This window comes from Myotis brandtii, unplaced genomic scaffold (assembly GCF_000412655.1).
Source record: "Myotis brandtii unplaced genomic scaffold, ASM41265v1 scaffold536, whole genome shotgun sequence".
Classification (NCBI taxonomy): domain Eukaryota; kingdom Metazoa; phylum Chordata; class Mammalia; order Chiroptera; family Vespertilionidae; genus Myotis; species Myotis brandtii.
The window spans coordinates 1,549,987-1,559,754 of NW_005369967.1; the positions used below are offsets into that span (position 1 = coordinate 1,549,987).

Genomic DNA, 9,768 nt, shown 5'->3' on the forward strand with positions numbered 1-9,768 from the left:
TACAATTTGTCCATTTACCAGTTAAAAATATTTGGGTGGTTTCCAATTTTTAGCTAGTGTGACCAAAGCTGCCCTAAACATTCATAGTCATTTGGTAGGCATGTTTTCATCCTCTTGAATTGCGTCAGATGCTACATGCCTGTTTAACTGTATAAAAACTGCCAAATTGTGTTAAAAACATTTTGCCATTTTATGCTCTCACTTTGGTTCCATTGGCTCCACATTTTTACCAACTTTTACTATTGTATGTAGCAGTTTTTTAATTCTAGTAGGTATGAAGTGTTATCATTATACATTTTCCTGTTGACTGATGATAGTATCTTTTCACATAATCGTTTAGGCATGTTCTTTTGTGAAATGCCTCAAGTCTTATTTTTTAATTGTTATTTTTCTTATTCTCTATATCTGTATATAAATATTTTCTCAGTCTTTGTATCTTTTTAATTTTTTTGAAGATCAGAAATGTTTAATCTTAATGAAGTACACTTTTTTCATTTTTCTTATAGTTATTGATTTTCTTATACTAAAAAAAATTGTCTACTCCAGGTTATGAAGATTTCATCCTTTGGTTTCTTAAAAAACTTTCTTGTGTTAGCTTTTACTTTTAGTTCTGTGATCTATCTCAGGTTCATCTCTGTTTTAGTGTGAGGCAAGAGTGGAGATTGGCTTTTTGTTTTGTTTCTTAAATCACATGTGGCTATCCAGTTGCTGTAGAATCATTTCTTGAAGAAAAAAAAACAACTATCCTTTTTCCCATTGAATTACATTGGCACTTTTGTAAAAAGAAAATGACCACATATACTGGCAGGGGGGGAGGGGGGAGGATCAGGGAGGAGGGTTTCAGGGGAGATTATAGATTATTTCTGGACTCGATTCACATATTTATGCTAATATTGCACTGAATACTGTAGCTTTATTTTAAGTCTTGGGAAACAGTCATAAAAAGGAATGAAGTGATACATAGTATAACATAGACCATATAGTGTATGATTCCATTTTATGGAATGCCCAGAATAGACAACTCTATAGAGACCGAAAGTAGATTAGTGGTTGCCTAGGGCTGGGGGTGGTAGAAAATGGGGAGTGGCTGCTAATGGGTATAGTTTTTTGGGGGGTGGGGATGGGGAGTGATGAAAATGTTCTGAAATTGAATTGTGGTGTTGATTGCACAACTCTGTGACTATATATATATCAAGAAATCTGTTACCATTTCAAAAAATCTCAGCAGGCTTTATTGTAGAAATTGAAAAGATTTTAAAATTTATATGGAGCCCTGACCGGTTTGGCTCAGTGGATGGAGGGTCGGCCTGTGGACTGAGGGGTCCCAGGTTCGATTCCGGTCGGGGGCGTGTGGCTTGGTTACGGGCACGTCCCCAGTGGGGGGTGTGCAGGAGGCAGCTGATCGATGTTTCTCATTGATGTTTCTGACTCTCTATCTCTCTCCCTTCCTCTCTTAAAAAATCAATAAAATATATATTTTTTAAATTATATGGAAATTAAAAGGAATGAGCGAAACCCTTTAGAAAAGAACTAAATCAGAGTACTTTTGTCTTTGTTAATTTTCTTTATTTTTTGTCTGTTTTCTATTTAATTGACATGTCTTATTTTTATTCTTTTGTTGTAATTTGCATTAATTTGTACTTGCTCTGCTGTCTTCAGTAGATGAGTTTTAAATCTCCTTTTCTAATATGAAGCTACAAATTTCTCTCAGCAGTTCTTTAGTGTTGTGTCCTATAGAATTTGAGGTTATATTTTTCATTATTATTTTGTTAAAATACTTTCTAATTCTCTATGTCATTTTCTTCTTTAGCCCATAGGTTGTTAGAAGTATATAATTTCCACCTGTTTGGAGATTTCAAAAAATATTTTATTGATTTATAATTCCATTGTGGTCAAAGAACATACTCTGTAAGATATCAGTCTTTCAAATTTGTTGAACCTTATTTTATGGTCCAACTTGTGTTCTGTACTGGTGTATGTTCCATACACACTAGTAAGAATATATATTCTGTATTTGTTGGATAGAGGGTGATGTATTTGTTGCCTTTTAATTTCATTTATGTTTTATTTTTATCCCCTTTGGTATTTCCAATAGTGCTTTATCACTCACAAAATAGAAGTGTTGAATAAAAACAAATCCTCACTTTTAAGTGAATGAAATTGTGCTAGCTAGGAAAGTGCTGGTGTTTCTCTGGGTACAGAATGTAAAAAATCAATTGATTGTACTTTGAATCTCAGAATCTGTTCTGCTAAAGGGGGCCTTGAGAGTGGCAAACTGATAGTCTGAACTTAGTCACTTTCCCTGTAGGCTAATTTTGAGCAAAAACATTTTGTTTCATTTTAGTCATGAATTATAATTTGAAAAATAAGAGGAAATTAAAACAAAATAAGTGATATAAAAGCCATTTTTGGGAAAAGATTAAATAATGCCTTAAATTTGATAAAAACTAGGTAGATTGGATATTCATATGAATCTATGTAAGATTTTAGGTTTAACATTTACATTTCAACTCTAGCACCACAAAGTTTATATTTTGTTTTGAGTTCTGGAATGTTCTTTCAATAATCTTAAGCTTTGAGTACACATAAGTTTCAGCAAGAATGTCAGTGTGTTTGGTTACAATAGTGGAGCAGAGTCCTTGTTAGGGAACAAAGGATTCTGTGTACCACAGCCAGATGCACAACATTCCAGAATGAAAATGAGAGAGCTACACAAGCCACTGCCTCAGGACAAGCCAGAGCTGTCAGACTTTTAATATGTTTTCCTGCTGTTACAGAAGTTCAACCAGCTAAATGATATAACTAGTTTTGTATTATGGGTCCAATATAGTGGGTAACTTTTATATCACACATTTGGACTTGAGTTTAGTTTTCTTTATTGACAGGGGTGGTTTGGAGGCAGTTTCACTTTCTTGAACAATTGTGCCTGATCATCAGAGGCACACAGCCTTGCCACCTGCTTGTCTATGTGAAATAGTTGTTTCCCTTACCCAATATTTGAAAGTAGCCTGCTCTTTGTTGTTTCCCAGACTCTTCTTAGTATAGTTTTTGCATCTTAAAGACCTTTGTGTATTGAAAACAAAGTAGAAATTTAACATATTAAGCTGAGTATGTACTTAGCTACATGTGGGAGATTGGCTTCAGGACCCCTAGTGGATACCAAAATCCGAAGATGCTCAAGTGCCCTGTATAAAATGGTGTAGATCAATTGGCCCTCCATATACGCAGACTCCCAACCTCGGATCGAAAACAGTTATACAGATACTTATTGAAAAAAATCTGCCTGTAAGTAGACCTGTGCAGTTGAAACCTGTGTTGTTCAAGGGTCAGCTGTATTCAATTATTAAATCTTGGGTTGACCAGCAATATTTTCATTAAAAAAAGATATCCATTCTATTGATCCTTTGCTTTTCCAATAAGATGTTTAACTTGCCTAACTCTGCAATAAAGAACAGGGGCTCTATAAGAGCCAAGAATAGTTTGCGCTTTGGGTCCTGCCACTCCTGCTCCACCCATAAAGGTTCACTCGGTGTTACAGAAGATGTTCTTTTTAGGAAGAGGTTAGGATGCCCTAAAACATTTTAAAATGAATGTCTGTGGGGAACTCAAAGTAATCGTCTTTGCTCTTGAAGTCTTGTGGGTGAGATAAGACAGAAACATATGAAAACCTAAATCACAGTATAAATAGATTATATTGCATCCCAAATGACTCACAGTGTGAGTCCTGAAGATGCCAGAAGAGCAAAGGAAGTCACTGTGGGCATGACAAGGCTGGGAAGGAGCTCCTGAGGTGGAGTATTTTGAGAGAAGGAAAGCAGTTTACTTGTTCCTTGGCCACCTTTGGTAAGGCGTTAACTTCACACTTTTTATCTACTCTTTACAGCCAGAAGAGTTGAGAGAAATCATTGAGAAAACTAGAGAAATGGAGCAGAACAATGGTCACTACTTTGACACGGCAATTGTGAATTCAGATCTTGATAAAGCCTATCAGGAATTACTTAGGTTAATTAACAAACTTGATACTGAACCTCAGTGGGTGCCGTCCACTTGGCTGAGGTGAAGGAAACATCCATCTGTGGCATGATTGGACTTGATCTGGCACTGTCAGTATGAAGGTAAACCTGATACTTCAGCAAGACTGTGAGGGTAAGGTGGCACGCAATGTAGGCCTGTTGCTAGATCTCAAACTAGTGAGAAGAAAATCCCCATAGCTAATTTGTGCACAGCAGTCTTTATTCCCTATGGCTTTTGGTTCTTGCCTCATTTGGGGATTCTAAATGGAAGCTTTCAAAGGTTTTATCCATGTAAAAACCTTTCGTTTTCACTTAAATCTTTTCTGCCTAGGCATAGTTCCATTAAAAACGTGTGTGTATATACTCAGCAGCCCATGTCTCACATAGTTACAAATATTAATGTTATTTAACAGTTAACTTAAATGACTTCATGGGAATTGGGGGGTGGGTAGGGACTGTGCTTCTGTGTACTGGGCAAAATTTTATTTAGGTAACTGATTTAGTCATCAGAAATACTATCCTTAAAAATTTTTTGTGCTGAAAGTATATACACACCAGATTTCGAGAACTCACTACAAAAAATACATTAAATAGTTTAGAGTGATTAAAATATTTTTTAAGGTGCCACATTGGTCTGGAGCTACTCATAGACTTGAATTCACTTGTTTTAATTCTTGAAAAACATTCCGTTAGAAGCACCAATTTTTAGCTCAAGCTTTGTGGATTGGACTTTACTACAGACTCTGATCTAGTTAAGCGCATGATGATCTTTTTAAAGATATGATTTTTTGAATTTTCCTTAAGTTGTCACAACTGATTTGATAACCTTGCTTCCTTTCTCTGATCTGCATAGTACAACAGAATGTGTAAGTTACATTTTTATGAATGGCAGATGTTCATATAAACTGTGTTGATTGTTAAAGTTTCTCATAATGAAGTTTTTTATATACATGAAAGGACATAGCACCTTTGACAGTTTTTGCATTTTTTATATAGGAGCACAGTATAATTTGATGACTGTGCTATATATACAGGTAATAAACTGGAATTCTGTGATGAATATAGCTGCTGTACTGTATACTAATATTTAATAGATTGACAAATGGTTGTTAACACAACACTTGTTCAGATTGGACTAAAATTATATCTGAGGGAAATACTCTGACAATTGACTTTGAGATCAGAAGGAAAGAATGACCTGAAAGTCATTTGACATTTTAAGGAAAGGAACATGGGTGGGGTTGGGGGAAGTTAAACATATATAGAGGCCTTTGTCCTAACAACATCTGTCTCTTAGGACCATAATGCAATAGCTTGTTAAATCATAAATGTTTAAACTAAGGGGATTTTCACACTGGCATGGAAAGTTGATTTGTAGTCTTTTCAAGCCTTTAGGGATGGTGTGATGTGTGACAAACAACCTCAAATGTGAATGTCGTTTTATTTTTGTGATGACTTTAGCTACATTTCCTGTTCTCAAAGCTAAACACTGGAATAATATTGAATTGTCACTTAATTTAATGTAAGCAGTTTTTAATGGGTAGTTTGTGTCATATGTATATTTGATTTTTTGTCTACATTTATTTGAACAAATGTACAGTTTATACGTTGCCTTTTTCTGTTCAAATTTGCATGGTGTTGAAGTTGGCTGCAGTGTGTGTCTTATGTGGAAATTCAAGATGTTCATTAGGAAGAAACATCCTGGGTTAAGAGAAGGAATGCCATATACACTGTCTCTTCAGGTCTGAAACACTCCAAGTTTATAGCAGGAAATGCAAAGCTCACACACTGATGTTTAGCATTGGAAACCAAGGAATATAAGCACTTCATCTTCTCAGTCTTGCAGTTTTTCTCCTCGGGAATGAAAGGCAGTCAGTGGTAGACAGTGGAGTTTTGTGAGGTGCTTATCATAACTGACAACTGTTTTTAACCCCAAGATCTAAAATGGTGGCAGCTTGAATTGCATTAGAATGAGATTTCAGGTAGTGTCAGTCAGTGGCTGTTTCATTCCCCGAGTTAATCTGCAGACCGTCGATGCACATATGCCATGTGCTAGCAAGACTCAGATATGGCTTTAACAAGCAAATCCCAAACCAGGGTACATGCCATCCCATAGTATGCTTTAGGAAGTCTAAAGTGACGAGATATTTTGGGGGTCGATGAAGTCTTACAGTTTTTTCCTCATCAGCAATGGTAGAGGTATAGAAACGCTTCGCCCAGTGATCTGGATGTGCTGATAGTTAACACAGTCCCTAAGCAAAGTGAACACTGAGTTGTTGCTAACTTCCTTGAAAGAAAATGGAAACGCTTGCTGTACACCTAGCCACTGTGGCCAGTTCCATTTCCTGTCCCCTGTGGTTCTGATTGGAGACCCCAGAGTGGGGGAGGTCTTAACCACTTATAGGAATGATACCAATAGCTAATAAAATGCACGTGCTATTCAAATAAGGAAATATCTCCCTTTAGTAAATCTTAAGTCAGAACAAACAAAAAGGAGAACAGTATTTAGACTAATCCAGATTTGCTATCTATGAAAATCTAATGTCTGGATTTTTTTCCCTTTTCTCATGGCATAAGGAATAAGTATCAATAAGGAATAATTTGAATGTAATTTTATGAATGTGTGAAAATATGAACCAGGGATTTAGCCTTAATAAGGTGACCTTTCTGACATTGTTAATCCTCTGTACTCTTGTCCTGTATCTGCACTCTATTATTTTGAGATGTTATACTGCACACTGTATTGTAAAAATAAAAAGTAAAATTATATTTCAAATAAAAAAAAAAGCCACCAAGTACTTTTTTTTTGCTTTATTTATATCCTCTGCCATTTAAGGTTTCAGCATATCTAACGACCATCCTGTCTTTACATTTGTGCCAGAAGTCAGTCCATTGGAACCTCTGGGTGAAACACACACATCTTTTAACTTATTCTTCACCATAGAGGAATACTCCCTACCGGCACAGATATTAAGTTCTGTTTCCTTAATTTCTTTTTAATCATTTTACTGTTTATACCACAGTCACATGCAAATTGGCACAACTGTTCCATGACAGAACAAACAGAGACCTGTCATGCAAGGTAAATTAAGGGAAGGCTTTCCTAGAGCTGGAGAAGTACCACAGAAACACAGGATGGCTGCAGCTATGTCAGACAGCAGCACCAGGGGTGTGGGTGGGTAGGAATGGAGAGTGCTCCTACAGTAGCTGGCCTCCTTGTATTGGCCTGAGACCACTGTGGTTCCTAAGGGGAATTTCCTAATATGCTTGGTAAGCCAATCACTTGTAACCATTTATAATTGGGGAGGGTTGACACTTCTGCAGAATAAATTCTACAAGTTCCTAGGCAGGTTCTCTAAATCTCATCTGTGATCAATGGTTGGTAAATTAGGATTCTGCAAAAGTAACCCATAAATGGACATCCAGGGAAGTTTTACAACCAGTGAAATTAGACCAAAAAATAAACAACCACACGAACCAAACCTACACACTGAACTAAAATGATGTCACGTCAGAACTTCTGAAAGAACAGAATGAGAGCAGGCAAGAAGAACCAGAGCAGGCAAGATTACTCAAACAGAAGATCCTCATCCTTCTCTTCAGCCAGAAGATTGGCAGGCTCCGTCACCTCTCCAGCTACCTTCCGTTTCTCCAATTCCCTCTCAGTTTTTTCCTTGAGAATCTTTTTCTTCTCCTGTATTTTCTTTAACCTGTAAAGTAAAGGGTTTTTCTGAATGCTATTTCAGTACTAAGTAGATTTGCTTTCTTCTAGTTTTGTAACAAGGATAATAAGCACAAACTAGAACAAAACTTTATTTTAATTTCAATTTTAGTAATTTATAGCCCATTAAAAGAAGATTTGAGGTAGGATACACATATTTTAAGCTAATAACTAATTTCAAAAACTCCTATTCCCAAGGTAAATAAACTTTGAAATCTATTTCCTGATATTGGAACAGATTTTGAGCATTTAGGCATTTATTAAAATTCTGTATCATTCCATTTGGCTCACCACAACCCTAAACATCACTGAAGGACAGAACTAAATAAACTTTGATAATTAAGATTATAAATCATACTCAGACGCTGCTCAGAGTTAAGAGGGCCGTGTCTTCCCTGAATATGCCTGCCTTCATCTGTCTCCCACTTTGGAACCTGGAACACTGACCCTATACTCCACCTACTTAGTATTTATTGACCCTACTAGCTCTGAATGTTCATAACCAATTATATACGTGCATTTCTCTCCAAGTACTGCACCAATTCTCTAATGGTATGGTTTACACTATTATGTGATGTCCCCTTCTGGAACACCGTCAACATGTAATACATACTGATTGATTAATCCAGTTTCTTTTTATATGGGAGACAGACACCCCCATAAATCAGTTGCACTTTTTAAAATAACCAAGTCTATTAATAGCTCCTCTGACCAAAGCTTTTGGAGATTGCTGTTTTAGGTATGTGCAAAACTTGGCATAGATCTGTCCTCACAGCCTTTGGCAATATTATTTCTTGTTTCTTACAAATCAGAGTAAAATGCAAGCTATGCTAATTCTAAAGAACAGAAGCCAACAAATTTCTCAGCAAATAGAGACACTGGAATATGGAAAACAGAAAATGATCAATAACTGCCAATTCCAACAAACCTATAGAATTCTTCTCGCTCTCTCTCATCCAGCTCTGCAATGATATAAGCAAGGGTGCGTTCAATCCTGGGAATGATGACTAGGGTTTAAAAACATAATATACACGTGAGAACTTTAAACCTTTTTTTTCTAATTGCCAATGCTCATTTGTATACCAGTTATTTTTTCTAATTATAAAATCAATGTACACTTAATGCAGAAAATTTAGAAAACAAGAACATAAAAAGGAAATGCAGTATAATCCAACCACCCTAAAGTAACTACTATAAACATTTTGGTATATGCCCTTCTATGTCTTTTCTATAGACAGATTACATTGGACCACAATATATATTTCACTGAATTCATATCCTATCTAATAATAGACAAACATGGTAATTGACCATACCTTCGCTACACCTCCCATTGGCTAATCAGCACAATATGCAAATTAACTGCCGACAAAGATGGCGGCTAATTTGCATACTTCGGGCAGGGCGGAACAGCGTGAGCCACCAGCGCACCGCCATCCAGGGCAGGCCAGCCCGCCTTGCCTTGCCCCAGAAGCCCCCAGAAGCCGGCCCCGCCTTGCCCCAGAAGCCCCAGAAGCCGCCTGATATGGTAGTAATTCTATCAGTAAGCACTCTGAAAGTCAGTGGCATAAATGCACCAATTAAAAGGCAGATTATGAGGGCGAATCAAAAAAAAACACCCACTTTAAATATAAAGACACATATAGATTAAAAGTAAATGAATTAAGCTGCTGCCTGTTTTGCTCAGTGATTAGAGCATTAGCCCGTGGACTGAAGTGTCCCAGGTTCGATTCCAGTCATGGGCATGTACCTCAGTTGCTGGCTTGATCCCCAGTCCCTATCAAAGCATGTGCAGGAGGCAACCAATCAATGTGTCTCTCCCTTTCCCTTCACTCTCTCTAAAATTCAATGGAAAAATATCCTTGGGTGAAGATTAACAAAAACAAAGTAAATGGATTAAGTAACATTAAAGAGATTATAAGAAAAATATATTCCAAATTTTGTTAGTTGTAAATGGTTATGTTTAAATTATTAACACCTAAGAAATTGGGTGAAGGGTACATATAATATGCTGTAGTATTTTATAGTTTTTTT

General features: G+C 36.5%; 2 protein-coding genes across 5 annotated transcripts in view; one reads left to right on the forward strand and one right to left on the reverse strand.

The window, feature by feature from the left end:
* Positions 1 to 6,800, forward strand: part of MPP5 (membrane protein, palmitoylated 5 (MAGUK p55 subfamily member 5)) — a 75,819-nt gene extending 69,019 nt beyond the window's left edge. For all 3 annotated transcript variants that reach the window (XM_005877915.2, XM_005877916.2, XM_014549119.1), the window contains one exon: positions 3,884 to 6,800. In XM_005877915.2, coding sequence (XP_005877977.1) covers positions 3,884 to 4,060 — 177 coding nt within the window. In that variant the 3' untranslated portion in view covers positions 4,061 to 6,800. The remainder of the gene's footprint in view (positions 1 to 3,883) is intronic.
* Positions 6,801 to 6,813: 13 nt separating this feature from the next.
* ATP6V1D (ATPase, H+ transporting, lysosomal 34kDa, V1 subunit D) overlaps positions 6,814 to 9,768 on the reverse strand; it is a 19,166-nt gene continuing 16,211 nt past the window's right edge. The window contains exons 8-9 of one of the 2 annotated variants that reach the window (XM_005877913.2): positions 8,663 to 8,741; positions 6,814 to 7,723 (exon numbers count right to left, since the gene is read on the reverse strand). In XM_005877913.2, coding sequence (XP_005877975.1) covers positions 7,582 to 7,723; positions 8,663 to 8,741 — 221 coding nt within the window. In that variant the 3' untranslated portion in view covers positions 6,814 to 7,581. The remainder of the gene's footprint in view (positions 7,724 to 8,662; positions 8,742 to 9,768) is intronic. The other variant, XM_014549120.1, reaches the window with a different exon arrangement.